This window comes from Lagenorhynchus albirostris, chromosome 15, assembly GCF_949774975.1.
Source record: "Lagenorhynchus albirostris chromosome 15, mLagAlb1.1, whole genome shotgun sequence".
Classification (NCBI taxonomy): Eukaryota; Metazoa; Chordata; class Mammalia; order Artiodactyla; family Delphinidae; genus Lagenorhynchus; species Lagenorhynchus albirostris.
Window position 1 is genome coordinate 36016482 of NC_083109.1, and position 25318 is coordinate 36041799.

General features: G+C 36.0%; 1 protein-coding gene across 7 annotated transcripts in view; it reads left to right on the plus strand.

The window, feature by feature from the left end:
* Window positions 1–25318, plus strand: part of PLCB1 (phospholipase C beta 1) — a 753511-nt gene that overhangs the window by 546271 nt on the left and 181922 nt on the right. For all 7 annotated transcript variants that reach the window (XM_060122834.1, XM_060122832.1, XM_060122831.1 and 4 more), the window contains exons 15-23: window positions 3366–3433; window positions 5652–5748; window positions 8001–8085; window positions 9670–9794; window positions 13466–13620; window positions 16579–16743; window positions 18330–18429; window positions 19244–19348; window positions 20361–20470. In XM_060122834.1, coding sequence (XP_059978817.1) covers window positions 3366–3433; window positions 5652–5748; window positions 8001–8085; window positions 9670–9794; window positions 13466–13620; window positions 16579–16743; window positions 18330–18429; window positions 19244–19348; window positions 20361–20470 — 1010 coding nt within the window. The remainder of the gene's footprint in view (window positions 1–3365; window positions 3434–5651; window positions 5749–8000; window positions 8086–9669; window positions 9795–13465; window positions 13621–16578; window positions 16744–18329; window positions 18430–19243; window positions 19349–20360; window positions 20471–25318) is intronic.

The following is a 25318-nucleotide window of genomic DNA, read 5'->3' on the forward strand; positions in this document are numbered from 1 at the left end:
ATTTTGGAAAACTGTTTGGCAGCATCTACAGAAGCTAAGCTGAACATGTGCATATGAACACCCTCTGCCCCAGAGAATTCTATTCCTAGGTATATACCCAACAGAAATGCATGTAGATGTTCACCAAGAGACATTGGTGAAGAATTGCTTAAAGAGCACTATTCAGAATAGCCCATCAACAGATAAATACATGTGCTATATTCACCCCATGGAATAATATGTAGCAATAATGATCTACAGTGCATACAACAATATGGATGAATCTCATTTTAGAAACATAATGTTGAGTAAAGAAGTCAAATGCAAAAGATAAGTATCCACTATCTGATTCCATCTATATAAAGTACCAAAACAGCAGAACTAACCTGCACTATTAGAGGTCAGGAGATGGTTACCCCTGGTGAAAAAGTGACTAAAAGGGACCCAAGGAGGCGTCTGGACACAGTTACATTTTGTTTCTTGATCTGGGTACTGTTTCCTAAGGTCTGTTTGGTATGTTAAGGCACTGTACACGTATGGTATGTGTACTTTTCTGTATACTTATCACATGTCAATTAAAAGGTTTAAAAATAATTTTTAAAAATTAAAATATAAACTCTACGGCAATCAGAAAAAAAAAGATTGGCCAAGACTCTGATTTAACTTTTCCGGTATTTTTCCATTACAGTTACCAATTACTTTTTTCTCCCCGCCCCCTGCCCCCTCCAGCTGCGTTGGGTCTTCGTTGCCGCACATGGACTTTCTCTAGTTGTGGCGAGCGGGGGCTACTGTTAGTTGCGGTGTGCGATCTTCTCATTGCGGTGGCTTCTCTTGTTGCGGAGCATGGACTCTAGGCTCCCGGGCTTCAGTAGTTGTGGCTCATGGGCTCAGTAGTTGTGGCTTGCGGGCTCTAGAGCACAGGCTCAGTAGTTGCGGCGCATGGGCTTAGTTGCTCTGCGGCATGTGGGATTTTCCGGGACCAGGGCTCGAACCCATGTCCCCTGCATTGGCAGACGGATTCTTAACCACTGCATCACCAGGGAATTACTTTTATTGTTTAGATTAACATCCTTGTCCACAGACGTTATGTGATTCCTTGAAAGATTTTTTTTTTTTGGTAGTTTTTAAATGTGTGTTTCAAACGTTATTACACAATTCTGATTCTTTTTTCAAAAATAACTTTTGTTCTCAGTGAGAATGTTCTTTTTGAAGTTTGGGAACAAAAAGTCACTAACAGGCCACCTATTTCTCAGCACGATTCTATCTCTTGAGTGTTAGCTAGTAAATTGTATCTTCCTTTGCATGTGGGAGCTTGTCGTTTTACCATCTGCCTTCCCCAGTTCTCTTCCCTCTTATTAACCGGATGCATAACACAAATAACAATTTTTAACAGGCAGTGAATATTATTGCTTAGTTCAGAGAAAGAGCAGCAATCTGTTACTAATTTGGTAGATTTCCTAAGCCAGCCCCATACTCTGTTGTGCAATTTTCATTTATTTCGATGGAAATTTTTGGACATTTAAATATGTAGGTAGGGCCCTGAATAAACAGCACTGCTAATTTACCATTTGGTTTGTAGATGTTTTCAGTATTGGGAACTCAAATAACTTGAAAAACATGTTTCTTATATCAAAGCTAATCTACTTATCATGGCGCCTGTTGGCCAGATCTTCCCCCAAGAGATCCAGTCGTTTGCCTGTACACTTGTCTTAAAGAACTAGGATATATATATATATATATATTTTTTTAACAAGATTCCTCCAGACACTTATAAGGGAGAAATCAGGTCCCTGCTCGTAGAGCAAAGAATGACAAATTCTTTCCTTCCCACATAAACTAGAGAATGGCCTGATTACTTGAAATTCTGGTGTGTTGTTAATGTAACATGAAGCAGTGTCCTGCCAAACTTCTTAAATTACTCAATAAAAAGAACCCCTTCTCTAATTAAAAAAAAAAAGATAAATAGTTACAAAAACTTGAGGCAACAAATTTGACTCTAAAAAGTTTTGTGTCAACCTCCTAAAAGAATGTCTCTAATAGGATAAGCTATGTTTTCTTTTCAAAGTGGAATTGATTCCCCTGATTAACTAACACAGTATTAACGTCATAAAGCAGTTGTATGTGGCTTTCTTTAATAAACAAGCTGAAAATAATAAGCCATGTTGGTCCCAGACATCTTTTCCCTCTAAAGGTTACTTCCCTAATGCTAACTGCTATCATTAGTAATCGATTGAACTTTGTCAGCCAAATGAAAACATTTATAAGCTTCTTGGAGGCAGTGCTGTGGGCAGTGTCATTGATAGAGATTGCGCAGGGCAGCTAATTTATAGAAGGCAGGGAGGGGAGGTACTGGCCCATGTTAGTTGCCTCATTGTTGAACCAATATTGCCATCTTCTGGGCTTATTATCCTATTGCATTGTATGGACCCTGACAGAAGTCAAATCAAACAATTTAAAAGTATGCTTTCTTTACTTTATACTTGAAAATCTTTTTACATACGTGATATTACTGGGTCTGACTGAATCCCAGAGCTGAAAAGAATGTAATGCCTCATACCAGTGTGACTATTTAAGCTGGTGGAATCATCCACCTAAACTTTGGAGAGAAAAACAATCTATTGAAATGACTGTATATTGACTACATGTGAAGCTGCATTATATCTGACCAAGGTAGATTTACATGCATAATTACGTTAAGAGTTCACCCATTTTATCCTGCCGTCTTAAACAGAATATCTCCATTTTTAAAGATATGTGCATTGTTTAGACAACAATGCCTCCATCAAATAAGCCTGCAGGCAAATCACAGGATACAGGTGGTACCTTACAGTTTTGTAGAATCAGGTGTGCTACTGTAGCCTCCATTCCTGTCCCAGCTCTTGTCCTCTACCTCGACTTCTGTGATGTCCTCTCTGGCCTTGGAAACATAGCTACAAGGTCACTGAGCTCTGGCCAAGCATCACACAGAAGAGTCAGGACCAGGAAGAAGAGGGAAAGGTGGTAAAGTGATAGTTTATCTGTTTTCGGGTCATGGAGACACTAAAATAGAATGTATACATCAAAATAGGATATGTGCACCAGAGAGAGCTAACTGTATAAGATACCATATGTTTTGTAAAACATATAGATAAAAATGTAAAGACAAGCATCTTTTATAGAGCTTGGAAATTTCAAATGGTATTCACAAATCAAATTTAGAAAACTAAATCCATATTCAAAATGTCAGTATAATTCTGTATAATTAATAAAATTTAAAAAACCAAAAGAATAACTTCAGAACGGTGAAAGGCCAACTTCCAAGGAAATTTTGGGTAATGCACATGTCACATGTGCTTCGAACCTGTAAATGCTTATTTACTTCATGATCTGTTATTAAAATTTGACAGGAGAAGCTGATACGGAGAGTGACGATGATGACGATGAGGATGACTGTAAAAAGTCCTCGATGGATGAGGTAGGTTTCTAGGGCTTGACTTCTGGTCACAGAAGCTTTCAGCTAACTTGCCCATCCAGACTGCGCCCTCTGGATTGTAGTTCCTGGTCGCCTTCTGCCATCTAGTGGTGAAAAGAGTTTGAAAACTGAAGATGCAAACTGGTCGCTAGAGGAACAAGCATTGCATTAAGCAAAGTTCTCTCTAAGGAACAGTGTTGCTGAGGCTGCCTTCCATCAAATGTGGTATGTTGAGAATGAATTCAAAATCTGTGGCCTCGGGCTTCCCTGGTGGCGCAGTGGTTGAGAGTCCGCCTGCCAATGCAGGGGATAGGGGTTCATGCCCCGGTCTGGGAAGATCCCACATGCCGCGGAGCGGCTAGGCCCGTGAGCCATGGCCGCTGAGCCTGTGCGTCCGGAGCCCGTGCTCCGCAACAGGAGAGGCCACAACAGTAAGAGGCCCGCGTACCAAAAAACAAAAAAAAATTTGTGACCTCCAACTGCCTGCTTCAATTTTTGAGGCAATTAAATGGATTGTCAATGGTCCAGAATCCAGAGAAGACATGAGGTTTGGAGAAATGTTTATAAACATGACATTAATTTCGTTGTTATAATTTTGACCCTTTTTTGGCTTATGGGGGTCTTAGTTCCCCCACCAGGGATTGAACCCAGGTCCCCGGCAGTGGAAGTGCAGAGTCCTAACCACTGGACCGCCAGGGAATTCCCCATTGTAATTTTAACACCACTAACGGTTATCTACTGACAGAAGCTCAAGCTTCCCAAATAACTTCATCAGCTCAGAAATATTCATTGCACAGAATCCAGAAACAAATCAAGGATAGGTCAACTGGAATTTTAAAACTTTGTTTTAGTCTTGTTCAAAAAGTTTAAACTGAATCTGCTTTCAAATATATTGGAAAGTATGTGTCTCAGTATTTGTATCTTTACATTTTAGTTAATACAGATAAATAACAAATAATAAGCTGTTCTCACGTAATGTTCCTCCTCTTATAATTATTTCCTTTAATAGAGTAAATTTTTGATTATGTTTCCCCACTAAATTTCAACTCAATATCCAGAAGGAAAACTGTTACAGAGTAGTTTTTCCAGAATTATTTCAATTGTGTAAACTTTTTGTCAGTGATTTTTGATCATTTTAAAACTGTCTTACTAGCTGGATGGCCGTTTGCAAATGAATATTTCCCAATTCACATTTAACCTTAATATTGCTACAGAAGTTTTCAAAAGAAACCATGTCTCCATGTATTTTCTCTTCTAAAAATAGGAGAAAATATTAGATCAGCCTACAGAGGTCTGTCCACACGAATACTGCAATATTGGCTTTCTTCTTTATTAAATACTTTATCAAAGTGGTATGTAATACATAATAGTAGCTAAAGTAACACCAGGTTTTACTATGTGCCAGGTACCGTTCTGAGCTTTCACATAAATTAATTCATTTAATAATCACAAAAACCCTATATGCTGTTGGGACTGATTTTATCATAATTTTACAGGTGAGCAAGCTGAGGCACAGAACAGTTAAGTGACTTGCCCAAGAATGCACAGTTTCTAAGTGGTGGGCTTGGGATTTAAAATTAGACAGTCTGGCTCTAGACCCTGAGCTACTGACCTACACTGTTTCGGCTGCTTGCCTAATAGGTGCCCAGGAGCCAGAAAGGGAGGGACAGAGGAAAGTTTATAAAAAAAAAAAAAAGCAATATACATTTACCCATCCCCACCCACTTCCACCGGCAACCTTTTTTTATAACAGTTCGTGATTCAGCCAGTGGTCACCTACATACTCACTTTCATGTTGTACAGTGAATTCTTGGTATGTAACTTCAGACATCACCTGTGGACTCCCTGCTTTGGCAGATGAGACACAGCTCAGGGCTTCTTAAACTTTGCTGTGCATTTGAATCACCTCAGTAAAATGCAGATTCTGGTTCAGGAGGCCTGCGCAGGGGGCTGAGAGGCTGCATCTCTCACAAGCTCTCGGGTGGTGCTGATACCGCTGGTCCCAGAGTGCCCTGGGAGCTGCCCCTAAACCTCCCTCCTCCCACCCCGCACTGTGTAACGTGAGGTGTTGCTTTTCCTTTCTCCTGTAATCCATTTTCTGTTGGCGATAACCGTTTTCAGAAGAGGCGTGATAATCTTCTGCTCTCTTGGGTCATTTGATCATTGCCCTGGGAAAACATAATGCTGACTCTGGGAACGTTATTTTTACTCCTGCTTCCAGGGGACTGCTGGGAGCGAGGCCATGGCCACAGAAGAGATGTCTAATCTGGTGAACTATATTCAGCCAGTAAAGTTCGAGTCATTCGAAATTTCAAAAAGTAAGTTTTCCCTGGAGAAAAACCCCTAATGTAGCATATGATGAGTATATTTTAAACACAAGGTTATTAGACCAAAAAATGCGACCCTTATTAGAACTATTCTATGAAGTCTTGAGTATATGTGTGAATTTACTATCTGTTTTTTATATATCTAAATAAATATATATAACTATATGTAAGTATATTATATATATATATATATATATATGTAACCATATGAGAAAGTATTCCATGATATGTTTTCCCAAAATTCTTAATAGAGCTACAGGCCATACGTGATTATCTAAAAGATATTAGACCAGAGTACAGCTAACTGAGTATTTTACATTATTTTTCGTTTGTGACCACATGGGCATTCCATCAATTATATAAATGACAGTGTTGAAATAAACTATTTAACCATCCCCTCGAAAGGAAGCAATCAGAGACTTGATCAGTCTCAATATTGAATAGAAATAAAACCAAATCAACCAGTTCATCCACATTCCATTTGTTCAGCCTATGTTTTATATATTTAGGAGAATATATCATTAACTTTACATTACTTGGTGTTTTCCGCTCATCCAACTACCCATCCTTACTGGATGCAAATTATATATGTACATTATCTCTCCTCATCCTAGAGAAAGGAGCCCTTTTATCAAATTGCCCTTTGTGTTTGCATGAACTGTAAAATACTATTAGGTTAAGAGACTCCTTGGGACAGTTTAGCTACTTTTATAAGCATATGCTCTTAAAAGCTGATTTTTTTCTTAAACACAGCAGCCTCTTATAAAGGAGAGTTTTATAGATATACCAAACTCTAAGCCTCTACATTAACACACTTATGTATAATTGTATAATTTTGCCAAAAGAGTCTTAATAACATATGGTATCTAGATCTCTACAACAAAGAATTTAACTTCCAATAAGATTTATACATAAAGATTTCAACAGTTTGTTTGATGTTGTAATTACTGGTGCTTCTTACTACAAGCTGTTCAATGTGAAACATACTATAAAGTAGTTATTTTTATATTACTATAACTTCCTTTGGCTGTAAAACGAGTTTTCCTAATTCATGAGTCAAAAGCTCCCAGACAAGTAGCTAAACTGAGAAGGGGCTGATACATTTAGGTCCTTAAGAACCTGGTGACAACATCACCAGCCAAAGATTTACAAACAAGTACTTTTCTCCCTGTGTTTTATATCATTTTCTCACTTTTTTCAAAAGAACACTGCACATATTTCACAAAGAACCTATTAAATTGACTTAATTTTAATTAGCAGTCACGCTTAAGATAGTCATATGAAAGTAGAATTTTGATGGACCAAAATAAGAGAAGTAAAGGTTTCCTTTAGAGTCAATTAAATTGGGGAAGGTGACGAGGTGGATAAAGGAGAAATCTGGAAATGACTAGGAAGAAGAATGAGGCTTTAATTATGGAAAGCGGGCATCAAAGAGGAAAGATGCCTCAAGGTAACTCAGTTTAAATCACCAAGCTCCAGATAACACATCTTAGTCTGTATGTAACAGTGTGATTTCTTTCTAGTTGGGAAGAGGACAGAGAAGCTGTTTGACTCTTAGTCTTTCTAAACTAAGATAACTTTGTTTGGTTTCTCTCACTCTAATTGGAAGCTTAGCTTTCACTTTCAAGATGTTTCTCTGTGTCCAAGAATATTGAGCCCTCTAGTACATTCACCTCTACAGCCTCTGTCATCTAATCTGAAAATGAGGCCATCAGACTGAAAAATGTCCAAGGATCCTTCTGCTTTAAAATAACAAAATTCTTATGTCAAATTAGTTGTTTCTAAAGGGTCTCTACAAACGTGAGGCAATGACAGTGTGGGTATAAAAGAGAGTCATCATCTAGCAGGAATGTACACACGGTCTGTATTGTTAATTCTCAGTGATGGCTTCCAGAAAGCAATCTGAATGGATTTACAGCAACAGATTCCCACAGGGCCCCTGCTCTTTTGACAAAACAGCTTTTCTAGCCACACTCTCCAAGTCTAAAATTCATTTTCCCACCCTAACGCCACCAGGTCCCTAACTTGCCCAACACCTGACTCAGGTAGCAAATATTAGAAGAGACAAAACTAAGACTCGACTTTTGTTACAGGTAAATAGTCCACTGAAAACAACATTAAATATAAAAATTATTTGAGGATTCTTTGCCATCTACTTCACAGAACATTTGCCTACATCTTATATGCTATCATTTATAATATTGAATTTTATTTCTCACTTTTTGTTGTTGTTGTTAACTCAGAAAGAAACAGAAGCTTCGAAATGTCTTCCTTTGTGGAAACCAAAGGACTTGAGCAACTTACAAAGTCTCCAGTGGAATTTGTAGAGTATCCTTGATTTGACGGACGTCTGCTGAATCGACAAGAGTGAAGTCGTGCTATTTGTTTAATTTTTTGTCTTTAATAAAGGAGAAAGGTGCATGAGATGGCTTAAGTCTGTCACCTGGGCAATAAATAGTTTCAGGTTTCATATGTAATGGTGAATGGGATAGTCTGGCATGTGGAAAAGTGAACTGGCCTTGGAGTAGAGGAAGCCCAGATTTCCAGGATACCTTCAGACCACCAACCTCTTTATCCCTTGGTAATTTGCATAATCCTTCTGAGTTTTCTCACCTGTAAAACAGAAATGATGATAACAGCTTTATGGCTTGCTGTTGGGTTATGGACAACATATGTAAAATGTGTGTGTATGCTTTATGCATATGTAAAATATGATAGGTATAAAGTGTATATATTATATGTATATAATATAGACACGTTTTTGGTGTCTCACATCCTTACATGTAATAGATGTCCAATCGAAAAATAGTTGGGATGATGATGATGAGAATATAAATTACTAATAATGGCTTTATTTGATACTCCTGACAACCAAAAAATTTTAACTTTATCCCTGAATCAAAATGAAATGACACAGATCTTTAAAATTTTTTCATAAAACAAATATTAAATGTCCCAAACAGCCCAATTTCATGAAAGTCCTATAATAAAAAAGCCACCTTTAAAACTCATCAACAATAGAGGAAACAAGTGTAAACTCCATAAGCAAAGTGACAGTATATCATGATCATTAGTATTCATCAAGTACTAACTATGTGATAGACCTTTTGTTATATGTCTTATTTACTCCTTACAATAGCCGTATAATGTAGGAATTCACATCTTTTATAGATGAGGAAACTGAAGCACAGAAAAGGGAAATAACTTGTCCTGAATCATACAGCTAACAAGTTCCAGAATTTAAGTTTCAAACTCTATTTGGCCTAACTCCCCTGCCGAGCTCAGAACCTGAGCTAACCTCTACCAAACTTGGTAATAGAAATAGTTGTGTTTTAAAGACATAGCATCCTTCAATAACTAAAAGGTTCTCAGGATGGAAAACTGATGACGGTAGGAACCAAAATATGAGACAAGGTCAAAACCTTCTGTGCTATATTTACCTTGTTATCAATCATAAAGAGTACCACAGTCTTGGCCAATAGCATTCCCTGAGAAGGTTAAGAAAATGAGCAGAGAGCATTTCAAAAATAGCCGTACAGTTCATGATATCTGCTTCTGCCAAGCACAATATCAACCTGTCACGTGACTTGCTATGCTTGGACTTCCTCATGTGTCCTTAATTGCTAAACCAGTCCTTCATAATCTCCACAAAATCACATTGACTCAACCATCTTTGCATCTCATTAGTTTTTACCCACAGGGCTCTGCAAAGGTGATGCTACATTTCTATTATAAAAGCACATTTATTCTGTTTGTTCAGAAAGCTTTTTACCTATTTCACCCACCAGCCCAGTGAGATCATCAATCTTTAATTTATTTCCCCAATGGAGAAAGATGGAAGGCAGCTTCTCAACTAATATTATTGGCTAATTCTTTTTATAATTGTATTCACTACTTAACATGATGGTCCAGATATAACAAAATGCAGCTTAGCAGGATATATCCAAAAGGAACACGTGTGGATTCATCCAACTACATGCCCCAGCTCTTCTGGAATGCAGGCTGCCAAATGGTTGCACTTAATTTCCAAACAGTGGGTAAGTAGCACAATTAATGTTCATTTCCTTTCTATTATAAAGGCACATTTCCTCGTGGCTTTATAACCATTCCCAAGGAGAAAAAAACTGCCAGACTTGACTGAAAAAACAAAAGCACATTTTCATAAAGGAAATATCATTGCAAAAAAAAGTGAATTTTGAAAATTGAGAAATTGTCTTCAATGGTTTATAAACAAGTCTTTATTTCTACTTGTTTTGCATTATTTTCAAACAAAAACTTTTATACTTTTTAAAGTAATATGTATTTATTATAGAAAATGTAAAAAAAAAACTATAAAGAAAAGAATAAAACTGCGAGGAATGTTACCACTCAGAAATTCAACATTGTTAACTTTTGGCATTGTAATCTGTAAGTTTTTTGGATATGCATATACATGCTTTTTCACTTAATAACTTGTTTAAATATATATATATATCTTTATATATATTTAAATGTGATACAGAAACATGAATTTTAATAGCTGTATATTAAGCACATCTCACAATTCACTAAAACCCATTTCCTATCACTGAACATTAGGGTATTTTTTTCCTACTATAAATAGTGCCCTGAGAACAGCCTTGAATATAAATTGTCAAGTCTATCTCCTAATGTTCTTTTGGAACAGTTCCTGAAATAGAATTAAAAGAAGTGAAAGTTTTAAGAGCCTTTGTGCACAATGCCAAATTGTTCATCAAAAATGTTGCGCTAGATTTCTCCTCCATCAGCAATGTATAAGTTGTTCCCTCTCACTTGAGATCTTGGTTAAGTATTATAATTAAATAATAATAATAATAATAATTCAGAAAAATATCTCTGTTCTTTTTTATTTCATTCCTTTGATTATTGTTGAGGTTGAACATTTTAAGTATGTGTTTTGATTTTTACATTTCTGCTTTTATGAATTGACTATTCAGGACTCTTGTCAATTTTTCTATTCATTTATAACAGTACTTTTTATATAAAGGTCATGTTGTCTTATTTTGTGAAACAGATGAGATCAGGTTGATTAATGTTTTATTTTATGGAATCTTGGTTTACTCTTATGATTACAGGCTCCACACCCAATGATCCATCCATATTTACTCCTATTTCTTTCATAGTTTCTTTTTTATCTGTAATTTAACCCTTTCATCCATGCAAATTTAATTTTCATGTATAATCTCAGTAAGAGATCAAACTGAAATTACAATTTATTAGATGTAGCCTTTTTATTTTTAAAAAATTTATTTATTTATTAATTTATTTATTTTTGGCTGCGTTGGGTCTTCATTGCTGCCTGCGGGCTTTCTCTAATTGTGGAGAGTGGGGGCTACTCTTCGTTGCAGTGCATGGGCTTCTCATTGCAGTGGCTTCTCTTGTTGCAGAGCACGGGCCCTAGGAGCATGGGCTTCAGTAGTTGTGGCTCGTGGGCTTTAGAGCACAGGCTTAGTAGTTGTGGTGCATGGTCATGCTCTGTGGCATGTGGGATCTTTCCGGACCAGGCCTCCAACCCACGTCCCCTGCATTGGCAGGTGGATTCTTAACCACTGCGCCACTAGGGAAGCCCCTAGATGTAGCCATTTTAGTTGTTAATTTGGGTATATTTTTTCAATGTATAGTCTTCTCCATTAATAAATTTTTCACCTTCCTGGAGCCAATAACTTATTGTTATTATTATAATGTTTAATAATATGGTTTAATACGTGGAAGTGGAAATTCTTCATGGCTATTAACGTTCAATTCTTCTTTCCTTGACAGTGGGATTCTTTTTCCAAGTGAATTTAGTTTAATTGTTATTTTCTCCCCCACTGAAAAGAAAATGAGATTTTTATTAAAATCGCATTAAATTTATATTAGTTTAATTGTTATGTTCCCCTCTCCCCCACTGGAAAAAAATGAGATTTTGATTAAAATCCCATTAAATTTATAAATTCATCTGAAGAAAACTGACAACTTCTAATTTTTAGGGTTGTTTGTAATCACAGAAATTTATTATATCAAGTTTCTCAACAAAATCACTCGTCTTCATTAGAGGTATAGTTTCTTTAGATTAAATCCTTTTTTTAACATTACATTTTTCACAGATTGTTTCTGGATATTGATATTTGTATATTTATTTTATAAATAAGTGTATTTTATAAATGATCATCTTCCTAAACTCATAATAGCCTATTTTGCCAGTAGATTTTATTGTTTTTTTCCTATACACAATTATAATAATTTAATCACATCTACTTTTTCCCCCTTCTTAGTGCCTTGGACTGACCATTGTAAAATAATATTAAATAATAGTATTAGGAGTGAGCACTTCCTTTTCATCTTAACACTAACGGGAATTTCACATTGTGATACCAATGAGTAGATGCTGGCTGTGACTTTGAGACAGATAGCCTTTTACACACTAAAGGAATCTACACTTGCCTTAAGTGACAACAGTGTTTTAGGAATTTATATTGAATATTATTAAATGTCTCTTTGACATCTATTGGGATGATTGTATGTTCATTTCTTCTTTTGTGAGAAATGTGATAAATTATATTAATATATCTCCTAATATGTAAGTATCCTTTTGTTCCCAGGATAAATTCCACTTGCTTGTGTATTATATTTAAGAACATATGTTTTGCTAATTAATTTTTTAGACTTTTGAAGTTAATTTTTTTTTAAGTATAAGTCCATCATTTTCTTTTTTTGGTACTCTGTCCAATTTTGGTATCATAGTCATAATACTTTAAAAAATGAGAGATAAAATTTCACTTATTTTCCCTGCTCTAAAAATGGTTTGTTACATGGAACCTTGGAATGATTCTACCATCTCTTCTTTACTGTCCACCTAAATAGACTCAGATAATATGGAGGAAATTGACAGTTTCCCAGATTCCTTATGACTTTAAAGTATTTTTTTGTTTGTTAAGCTCTAGCAATTGCAACAAATGTAGACATTTATTTCATACATTGACTGAGTCTTAGCAAAACTTTGACCAGGAATCTTTGTCCATTAGAAACTAGTCAGTGTGTGATTAGATACTGGTAGTAAATAATCAAAGAAATGAAAAATTTTAAAAGAAAATCTTTTTTCTTTCTTATAATTGAAAAAAGAATTTCACCACTTCACCACTGTTGGTGAAGTATGAAGAAGTCCATCCTCAAAAACATGGATTGGAGGTTTAAAGTGATTTAAACTTTCTGAAGGGCATCTTAGCGAGAATTATCAAAAAGCTTTTCCAATATGCATATTTTCTGACCTAGAAATTTCACTCCTAAGAACATCGTTAATGATGGCTTCAAAGATTTCATCACAATGATGTTCATCAAAACATTATACGTAATGACAAAAACTTGGAAGAGAGGGGGCTGTTATAAACCGTGTATTCAGACATATCTATTCAAAAGAAGTTTATACGGTTGTTAAAATTAAAGCAGATGAATATTTAATGAAATGGACATACTGCATTTTCAAAATATATCTGAATTAGAAAAACAGGATATATACCAACCTGTTGGTAGTGGTTTACCTCTGGATTTGGAGATGACCGCTCAATTTCTTTTTCTTGTCTGTATTTCCTGTTTCTATAATGATTAAATCTTTATTTTTAAAGGAGGAACAAAAGTGGACTGTAATACAATCTTGCTTTCTTGCTCCAAGTATAAATACAGTCACAATAAAGTTTGTGTTTTTGATATGCAGACCTGGCTATGCAAATAAACATGGGGATGTATGAATACAATGGGAAAAGTGGCTACAGACTGAAGCCAGAGTTCATGAGGAGACCTGACAAGCACTTTGATCCATTCACCGAAGGCATTGTGGATGGGATCGTGGCCAACACTTTATCTGTTAAGGTATGTGCTACCCTATCACACAATTGTACCCAGCAAAAGTCTTCAACATCACCTATTTTGCGTAAAGTAGTTCAGTCATGAAGAATTTAATTCCCAGCAAAGTCTTCACTTCTTTCTTACATTTTTTTCTTCAAGGACTAAATCTGAATTAGCAGTTTTCAAAAGCTACATGCATGAAGTAAACGGACTAAGCCCCACTTTTAATAGGGTAAAAATCAGACCCAAAATTAATAAAACAAGTTGGTGAGATTCACCATGGCTTGTCCTTTCTTTTGGTGTAAAGATTCCATGGTGAAATTTACCATGAAAATTACTGACTTATACTGAAGAAATCTTCTGGTCTTTGCCCCCCCCACCCATTAGTCCTAGGAAAATAGCCAAACTGAGCAAAATTAGAGAAAAAAGTATTCTCTCAATAAATTGTTAAATATTGAATAAAAGCTCTCAAGTTACCATAGCATGGCTTTTGAAAATCTATCAGAGTATTCAGGGATTTATAACATGTAGTAATGATATTAAATACAAGAATCATGTCATTAAGCATACATCTGACCCTCAAAAAATTAATTCCAAATGATTTCTGCAGTCTTTGAAATTGATGTTACAGGAGATACAATTTTTTTTTAGTTGTGAGAAAACATTTTTAATACTATGAATGGGAAATCATTTTTATAAAGAGCTTTTTACAGGAATCCTATAAGCCTGTGGTTGTTGTATTTAAGTTGCATTTACATTTTAAAGTTTCATTTCTTTTCTGTTTAACTGGATAAGTGCAGAACTAAGAAACATTTTTTAATCGGGCATAAATTCAATTTTCCAATTGACCCTAAACTAAAGACATATAAAAAGCTGTGCAAAAAAAAAATGCTCTGTCACAATTTCACTAATTTATATCTACCCTAATCTTGTTGAGCCCATTTTACTTTAAAATTTATGTTATTTACACCAACGATTAAAAATAAAATTGCAATGAAGTGTCTCACAGTGATATCATTTGAAATTATTTCACACTGTATATCTGCAGAGTGAACTTGGCAGAATCAGAGCTTCAAGATTATATTTAGTTTAGGAAATTGTTTTCAGCAGAGGATGTTTAATTCCTGTCAATTTTAAGATAAACTCTTAAGTATCACACACTGATAAAATGTTATTTTTAGAATCCTTGTCAATTGTAGTTATAGTTGGGTCCACTTAAAAATATTTTGACAAAATAATAATCTTTTGTCCTCGTTTGTCAGCTCATCTTGTTTTATATGTTTACTTGCATATTTATTTTTTCTTGAAAATTCCACTATGACAATGTAAGCAATTATAAACAATGACATAGAGACAGGATTATAAACAATGACATAGAGAAGTTGAGGGGAAACAGTTGACTCCCAGGCAGGTGTACACTGCTGCTTGAGTCCAGAATGGAGACAGTGTTCTGGAGATGTCAGTGTCCTCTGAATGGACAGGCCATGATGCATCAGAGACCTGCAGCTGAGTCCTGCCTTCAACATTACATCTGGAGCCAGTATGTAGCTCACTTCTGCCTAGTACTACCTTTGTTTTGAACCCCTGACATAGACTTTATCATGCCAAAATGGACTTGTGAGCTCCAGTGGTGTTCCATCATCCTATTTTACTGAGGAGAACATTGAAGCTCAGTGTCATTAATTTAGTTAAGGACTCTGCTTTAATCAAACTCTTAAGTACACAACATCTTTGATGCATCTGAATTCCCAATGTGACTCATCGCTTAATTTGGAAGTTTCAAACATGTTGTAAAATGTCAGCTAAGTTGTTCTTAAGAAGAACCTGAAATTAAACAAAGAGATTGTTGCCTGCAGGTCTCATGCACCCAGGCAAAGAGAACATTCAGGAGAAATGAGTTGTCCCAGGGTAAATTCAGACAGCCTCTTCCTCATGGCTTTCTCTCTATCTTGTATGGCATCTCTGGCCACATCAGCATATAGCTGCCTTTGGCCTCACTCAGCCTCTGATGGCCATCCTCAGGCCGCCACTGTGTCTCACTTCTGGCCCAGCCACAATCTTGGTAATTTTGTCCCCTTTCACCAGCCAGAACTCAGAAAATGAAGGTTTGTCAACAAGACAACCCAGATCAGATCTCTGGGTCTGCTCCATCAGCACTTGCTTTCTTGCTCCCCTCTCTGTTAAAGCAGAGGACGCCTCAGAGTCTGAAAATTCGGTTAGAAAAAGCAGCAGACGTGGGAGACATTTTATGAACATGTAATTTTAAAATCTCATTTAACTCCACAATATTCATTAATTTTATAGCTAGGCAAAGGATACCCACTACTGTGTGGATGGCTAACCAGATGAGGTTAGGAGTGATGATAAATTGGGCTTAATGGTTTAAGGTCATTATTTGTTTTCAGTATTTTTTTTATCATCATTGTGGCTTTTTATTTAAAGTGTAACAGCTTTGAGAATTGGAATAGCATGATGTTATAACCATTCTTTCAAGTAGAATTTTATGAACAAGAGGAAGTTTTTTAAATGCTAGACTTTCTAGTGTGTTATGTTTTAAATTTGTACTCTTAAATGACCTTTTAATTTCATTTACAATCATGCTAAAATGAGAATTTTTTTCTCTTATAACATTTTTAAGTATTAGAAAAACATTTATATTCAGATAAAGGCTCTACAGATCACTCTTTAACATTTAATAGATGTATCTCTCAAATGCAAAGGCATAATCTCATCAAACTTTTGATACTTGTTCATTTACTTCCTCCTATAAAACTTTGTCTTATTAATTGACTTCTAACCTCAGCATTTTCAGTATTCCTCTACAAATTCCTTAACCAAAAAAAAAAATCATATTTGTACTCTGGTTTCTATTTTATTTTGATTATGGTTCAACATTCACCATCAGCATTTGTACCTCCCTAAAGTATTCTCTTATATCATTATTATTCATTTATCAAGAGTTCCTTTTTTATTACTTTCTAGATTATTTCAGGTCAGTTTCTCTCTGATAAGAAAGTCGGGACTTATGTGGAAGTGGATATGTTTGGTTTGCCTGTGGACACAAGGAGGAAGGCATTTAAGACAAAGACATCACAAGGAAATGCTGTAAATCCTGTCTGGGAAGAAGAACCCATTGTGTTCAAAAAGGTTGGTCTCGTGTCCTTAATATGAGATGTTACTGCATCTTCTAGGTGTTTTACACTGGGGAAAAAATAAAATGAGGAATTATTGGTTGCTTCATTTGGGAATTTACACATTAGTAATGCAATAGCATTTTCAAAGGTATGTTAAAAACTATTCAAGATTTCCATGAGTTACTTTTTTGGATTTTTCATAATTGCATTGTAAATCAATTAATTCTAGGATACCTCATTTGGAAGGCCAGAATAAGATATAAATTTAACTCATAGCCTCTCATAATACAAGTGATAAATGATATGTTTTCACTATAATTCAAATGAAGTAGAGTGGGAAGTAGGGAATAATATGGTAGCGAAGAGAAAGGAAGTCCATATTTCCTTTAAAAAGTATATTAATTAAACTCCCTAGAATCTCCAGCCACTGGTGCTGGTCTTTGTAGCTTGTCTGGAGTCTGTCTGATAGAGTTAAAATCTTTTATATTCAACTGGCCTTTCCCTCTGCCTTCACCAGAAAGCAAATCATTTTCACACACGCTTCACACACAAAGGGAGATGCTAAGTCTAGTAGAAAGTAGAGTGGATACTTACCCTTTGCTTTTTTTTTTTTTGGTATGTGGGCCTCTCACTGTTGTGGCCTCTCCCGCTGTGGAGCACAGGCTCCAGACGCGTAGGCTCAGCGGCCATGGCTCATGGGCCTAGCCGCTCCACAGCATGTGGGATCTTCCCGGACCGGGGCACGAACCCGTGCCCCCTGCATCGGCAGGCGGACTCTCAACCACTGCGCCACCAGGGAAGCCCACCCTTTGCTTTTATCTGGCCAAAATATCTACAAAGGCAGTCTTTTGTGGAGAGAATATCTATGGTAAAGGTCTCTGTGCTTCAGGGTTTTTTTTTTAATAGGCTAATTGGATTTAATAATACCGTCTGCTTCATAGAGTTATTATAAGTATTCCCTAATACACTGAAAACATTTAGAAAATATCGAATACACTGAAAATAGTCAATAAATGTTAGTTTGTTTATGTTACCAAAGAAATAAATGTTTAAGGATACAATTGGCCTCATGTTCTTGACATGGGATATGTGTACTCCATACGTTTTACATTGGGGGGAAAAAGTGAGCAGTACTTTTGGCTAATTTGGGAATTTACAAATATATAAATCAATCCCATTCTAAAAGTTATCCTTGAAAGCTACTTTTTAATTTTTGCTTTTGCTCCAAATTATAAAAGTAATTTACTTTGAAAATATAATAGTGAATGCTCAAACAGTGATAAAACCACCAACTCTGTCTCTAAACATAGAACTTTTATCATTTCTACCTTGAGACTGTTCATGTCAAAAGAAAATGGTCTATTTGTTGAACAGATTCCTCATTTGGACAAGGTGAGGAAACATAGATGAAGCCATATCTCTGGTAATCCTTCTCTTTTTGAAAATCTAAATTATAGACCAACAACTTAGCTTTTTATCAATTCGCTCAGTAGAAACTTCTTGGATTTGGAAAAATGGGGCCAGTTTAAATAATACCTTTCTAATTCTTTCTTGCAGTTGCTCCTTCTTGTAACCACATGTACTGTTAATGTCCTATAGGTTGTTCTTCCTTCTCTGGCCTGTTTGAGGATAGCAGTTTATGAAGAAGGAGGTAAATTTATTGGTCACCGAATCTTGCCAGTACAAGCAATTCGACCAGGTATGGATAGCGTGGTGAGAAACTTTTTATCGAAGTTGTTGAGAAAACCATCACTGCCTTACATGATTGTTAAAGAATGATCTAGGAATCCATTTGTTGCTTTGGTGTTTTGTTACATAAAAAGGACTATAAATTTATGTATTTAAATCTGGCAGTTTTATGTTTTTGTGACATGCTATGATCAGTAGGCAAGTCAACTCTTGCCAGTTAATTATGTGTAACAAACTATCGGAAGATTCAAAGGCTTATAACAAGTGTTTTATCTTCATGCTCACAGGTCTGTGGGGTGGCGGGGTTTGGCAAGTCTCAGCCATGTAGCTGTGCTTTAGGCTGTGGGCTGGGCTTAGGTCTTCCCACATCTGCTCATTCAGGGACCCCAGCTGAAGGAGCAGTGGCGCCCACAGACATCTCATGGCAGCCCAGTGGAATGCATAAGGGCACACCTGTTTCTGCAAGTGCATTTTAAGCCTCTGCTTGTACTACATCACTAACATCCCATTGTCCAAAGCAGGCTAAGCCCCAAGTCAAGAAATCATATACAAGGGATAAATTTGGACCAATAATTCAATGTATGACATATGGTTTCAAGTTCTCTCTTGTGGGGATAAACATGGTGAAAGGAAAAAAAATCAGCATCAACATTGTTTTCCTGTCTGATGAGAAAAATAGTACCCTACCACTCAAAACCATATGATTAAAATGAGAAAGAAGTGAGCTGTTTGTCACCCAAAGTCACCTAAAATAAACACACATGTCAAATAGATGTTCCTGTGTTACAAGAAAATATGATGCACGGTATGATGTCACCCTCCAGGCTATCACTACATCTGTCTGAGGAATGAAAGGAACCAGCCTCTGATGCTGCCAGCTCTCTTTGTCTACATAGAGGTGAAGGACTATGTCCCAGATACATATGCAGGTAAACAACCTAACTCAAAAGGATATTTCCATCTGGGGTCATCCATATTTTTGTGACTTAGTGGAAAGCAAAGTGGACCAAACAAAGACAGGAGATTCTGGCCTCAGAATTACCTCTATGTTTGTATGAATGTTTAGAGGTAAATTGATCAAGCCTTTGTGAATAAATTGTAGTTTATTTAAGTCCCCATAAAGTATTGACCATTTTTATCCATTGGGTAATACGATTCTCATGGACCCAGTACTTTCTAACCAATGCTACCTGATACTGTACAGTCTATCTAGGCCTGTGCAATGAATTTGCCTTCAGCCAGTTTTAGAACCCTGATCCTTTCCATGGGTGAAATCCTAAATTAGAGGAATTAATTTATGATGATGTCAACCAGGAATCATAAATTTAAATGCTTATACTGTCAAGTGGCCTGAGTGCAAGGTACTGGGGAGTGGTGGAGACTCTGGTAGCCTTAGAGCACATGCCCCATCCAAAGATGGCAGCTATAACTCACTCCAGCTAGACAGTATCATGTGCAAATGAGACCCATATTGCCAAGTCATTGAGTTTTTCAACAGTTTGGAAAGCAGTCTTTTTATGTGAAATGTCTCCATTATGAAACACCGTTTGGCCCAGATAAGACAGGTGTGTGGGCCATTGCTGGAATGGATGAAACACTCAAAAATAAACTATAAAATTTGGAGTATTGAGGCATCCTGAGTTGGAGCTTGTCCAGTTTAGCTCTCAGAGATGACCTCCTTTGAGTTCTCTCTTCCTGAGGGTTCAGCAAAGGGTCCTCACTCTTGTCCATTTCCAAAATGTTGGATGGATAAGTAGATAGTCATATGGGTAGATGGAAGGATGGAAGATGGATGGTGAATCAGTAAATGGATAGGTAAGTAAATAGATAATGAACAAATGCATGGATGGATGGGTGATTGAATGGATGGATGGATTGATGGATGGTGGATAATCAATGTCTCCAGGACCTTTGGATCTAAAATGTCTCTTCGCTATTTAGATGTGATTGAAGCTTTGTCAAATCCAATCCGATATGTGAATCTGATGGAGCAGAGAGCTAAACAACTGGCAGCTTTGACGCTGGAAGATGAAGAAGAAGTAAAGAAAGAGGTGAGAGGGTGTTCTAGTTTTGGGCACAGCGTGAAGCATGATTGCCACATCTCGTTGCTGGCTTTGCCTACATAACATCACCCCTCAGGAGAAGAAAAGAACACATTGGAAAACCACTTTGATGGAGTTCAGCCTCATCTCCCAAAACATCTATATGATACCCTGAATTTTTCGTATTTCATTCTCTTTTGGCATTCTGTGGCCACCACCAGCATCTTATTTTGTGATCACATTAAACAGTACACATCTTGCTGTTTCAGGGGAAAGTTTCTAGATAATTTCATGTTGATTAAAGGTGAATAAGGCACTTAAAAAAGAAGATGATCATCAAGTTATTTGGTGTTTTCTTTTGTCTTTAATTTAAAGTACAGGGTTTTCAAAGTGTTTTTGTGATTTCTTACAATACATAAGTTACTTAACACAGTGCCTGGTGTGTAGTGTGAGCCATAAAGTCATTACTATTATTACTGTATATATATGTATTATAATACATATTCCCCAAATAATTTGTGTATTATTCTAAATTAGATGTCACTATGCAAAGAATAATTAAGGAAGGTTCTAGAAATAATAGAAGTAAGTTTAAAACTATGGAGCCTCTGTGTAGACTGAAATAGAATTTAATGATTATTGGAGATGACAGCAATATTACAAATAGTGATAGAAACTAGCTATCTTCATATTTCATTTGAATGTTCAGAGGTTAAATTCAGGGAAACATGAGAAAAATGGAGAGTTATCAGTATAGAAAAGAAAACCTTGAAAATTGTTTGGGTAACTATAACTAATAGCAAGTCCGTTAAAGTTGACGTTATTTATTAAATCATCTTTTTCTTATTCCAAACGAATAAAGAAACCTAGGCTTATCATAGAAAAATTTTAAAATAAATATGAGAAAAGAAAATCCAAAATAATTCACCTATAATCCAAACACCCAAGCCACCCAGAGATAACACTGTAAATATGGGGTATATATGTAGCTCATCTTTTTATGCACAATTAATATTTTTTCATAAAATGGGATAATATTCACAATCTGTGTTTTAACCTTTTATTTTCACTTAATGCAAACATTCTGCATGCCTTAAAATATTCTTCTACATGACTTTTAATAACTTCATAATGTTCTATCGTACATATGTACATAATTTATTTTTCCAATCTCCTATTGTTGGATATCTTGAATGCTTCACTATTTTAAACAGATCTTCAGTGAACATCACATAAATATGTTTTTGAGCACATTTATGATTATTTCCTTGTTTTTTGCATAGAATTTTAGAAATTTTTGATCTAAGATGTTGAGTTAATTGAACATGAGAGAAAATGAAATGTAAAAAAGAAAAATATTTAACATCAGTAAAATTTTCTGGGCTCTTATTTATACTGCAGGCATCATATCCTATAGAACCAATAAATACATATCATCCTCTCTGATGAAATTTAAAGTTAGACTGGAAAGTTTTATAAATAATGCTTTCTGTTGTATGCAGTATTATAGGGAAATTTTACACTGCTGGAAAATTATGCCTAATGGTAGACATGAATTTACTTCCAAATTAGGAGTTTGGGATTAACAGATACACACTATTATATACAAAATAGATAATCAACAAGGACCTACTGTATAGCCCAGAGAATTCAATATCTTTTAACAACCTATAGTGGAAAAGAATCTGAAAAAGAATATATATATACATATACATGTATATGTATAACTGAATCACTTTGCTGTACACCTGGAACTAACACAACATTGTAAATCAACTATACTTCAATTTTTTTTTTAAAAAAAAAGCTATTTGGGGAGAATGTAATACTAATGGTTATAAAAATACAGAAGTAGAATTTTAGGTCAACATTTTTTTGTTTCTCCTCTAAAAATGATGGTCATAAGGATTTTCAGTAATGCTGATTAAACTCAAAGAATATTTGAACATTTGCAATTTTAGAAATAATTTTAGAGGCACTGAATCACATAGATTCCATATGGCAATAGAGAAAATACAATTTTTTCCTTTGAAATGTCTAAACCCTTAACTGACCTCATTTTTAAAGCTTGAGAAAAAAGTCATTTGCCCTACCATGTAATGCTGGGAGAGGAAAGTCATTTCACACCTTTGAACACCAGTATGCCCTTTATCTTGTCTTGTAATAATGTAAGTTTGTTTGAATGAGGCCACTGAAAATAAGTAACTGGTTTTCTCAAAAGAAAATTCTATCTAGGACATGGCAGGCACTGGAGACACTATTTTAGCAGCAAAGACTTTTTTAGTATAATCCTTTTAACTTGGTAGTTATAAAGGTCATTTCTATTTGAAAATGAAAGACTTTGTTGGACTACAAAATATTCCCAGAATTGAAACAGTCTACTAAATTATCTTCATAGAGTACTTTGCAAACCAAATAAGTAGGAAAGTTGAAAATTCCCCCATGCTTTGAACAGCAGACATTTGTTTCAGATCATGTGAAATAGATAGATAGCTAGGTAGATAGAATTACAAATATATATATAATTCCAGTATATAATTGGAAGTTAAGGGATAACAGAGATTTGAGTTGCTGGATTTATTTTGTCTCTTTTAAAGTCACAATTCAGGATGATGTGTTAGTAAAGTCATAGAAGTTTGCCTAATCTGAATCATAACAAAGGCTTTATCATATTTATAGTTATTTCTCTAAATAAAATATTGTTTAAAAACAAAGAAACAAAAAGGCTTCTCAGTAATCTTGCAGATACTGTTAACACTTTTGGTGTATGTCCTTCTAGCATGTTTTCTATGTATATATATTTTTCTTTACAAAAGTTCTTAATTTAAAAGAAAATGTTCCACAGCCCTAATAGTTTAATGTGGTTAATACAGATGACTAATGAGACATCAGTAACATTTTTATTTTCTATTTTTAAAATACACCTCTAGGGCTTCCCTGGTGGCGCAGTGGTTGGGGGTCCGCCTGCCGATGCAGGGGACACGGGTTCGTGCCCCGGTCCGGGGGGATCCCACATGCCGTGGAGTGGCTGGACCCGTGGGCCATGGCCGCTGAGCCTGCACGTCTGGAGCCTGTGCTCCGCAACGGGAGAGGCCACAGCAGTGAGAGGCCCGCATACCGCAAAAAAATATAAATAAATAAATAAATAAAAAATAATAATAAAATAAAACACACCTCTAAAGAGAATAAAGTAAATATCCAATGTACTGACTGCAAAATATTATGTGATATTCCAAATGCAATATTTGAACATGACTTGTTTTTAGCACGTCAAGGAGTGCAGAAACATTTTACTGAGTGCTTACAATGTACCTGGCACCATTCTGAGCCTTTTAATGTTTATTAACACATTAAGTCCTAAAACATCCGTATTTCTTAACGACTATTTTTATTGCTGTTTAACAGATGAAGAAACTGAGGCACTGAGAGATTCTGTTCCTTGTCCAGTGCCACACAACTACTAAGGAGCAGAGTTGGGATTGAAATCCAAGCAATCTAGCTCCAGAACTCATGTTCCACACCAACACTTCTAGAGGTTTAATGTGCAGACCAAGGCATCATAATAACATGCTGATCCCATCTAATAACATAGGTCTGGACTAGGGCCTGAGGCTCAACATCTCTGACCAGCCCCAGGCGATGGGATAACACTTCCATGGTCCACACCTTGAGTAGCAAGGGTCTACACTACACCACATCTCACTACCTCAATAACAAAACTGTAATTTTCTACTAACCTTTAATAAGGACTAGCCCTTTTGCATCTTTCTGTCCTCTGTAGCAGGTCACCTGGATGACTGACCACAGAATATAAGACCTTTACTTTAAATAATAATCCTTTGAATTGAATTTTCTGTTGAATCAAATGTCAAGATTTCTCCCTTTAAATCACTGGATATTATTAGAACTTGTTCTTCAGTAAGTTAGGTTTATATATGTGGGATCTATTCGGCTAGTTTGTACACTGCCTGCTGGCCCTCTATCACCTGTGTGTTCATGATACAAGTGAAGGTGTGTGAGTGGTCTTCACATTCTTTTGATGTTGAAAAGAGAAAGCTGTTTGGTAGTATTCAAATTTCATTTATTCCAAGAGGCCTACTTTATTTATTTATTTTATTATTATTTTATTTATTTATTTATTTTATTTTATTTTTTTGCGGTACGCGGGCCTCTCACTGTTGTGGCCTCTCCCATTGCGGAGCACAGTCTCTGGACGCGCAGGCTCAGCGGCCATGGCTCACGGGCCTAGCCGCTCCGCGGCATGTGGGATCTTCCCGGACCAGGGCACGAACCTGTGTCCCCTACATCGGAGGGCAGACTCTCAACCACTGCGCCACCAGGGAAGCCCAGGCCTACTTTTTTAAGTTGTCAGATTCATATGCTCTTATAAGTGAACTGAAATTTATCTAAAATAATGTATTTCCTAATTCTGTGTATGGCACTGTGGGCATCTTCAATGGGATTGATTATTTGAAAAGAAAAAGATCCTATGGTATGGTATGAACTTTACCAGTAGGATAATCCAACAGAAAAAAATCCAAGGTGGTGCTCTCAAAAAGTTAGAGTGTTTAAACTTAATAAGGCCTTGGGTGTCATTTAAATTTTCCAAGATGGGAGCTTGACGCTTTACCCACTGTCCAAGAACTTGGCACTAAAATCAAAGATGAGGTTTAGTGGTCATTTTGGATTCTCTTCCTCCTCAAATAATGATTTAGCAAAATACCAACTTACATAAAAGAGAAACAAATATTAGAGGTAGTTGGGGAGGTGGGAGGGGTTATACTTTAGCTTATAAAAAAGCTCTAAGTCCTAGGGGTGTAATGTACAGCATGGTGACTATAGTTAATAATACCGTGT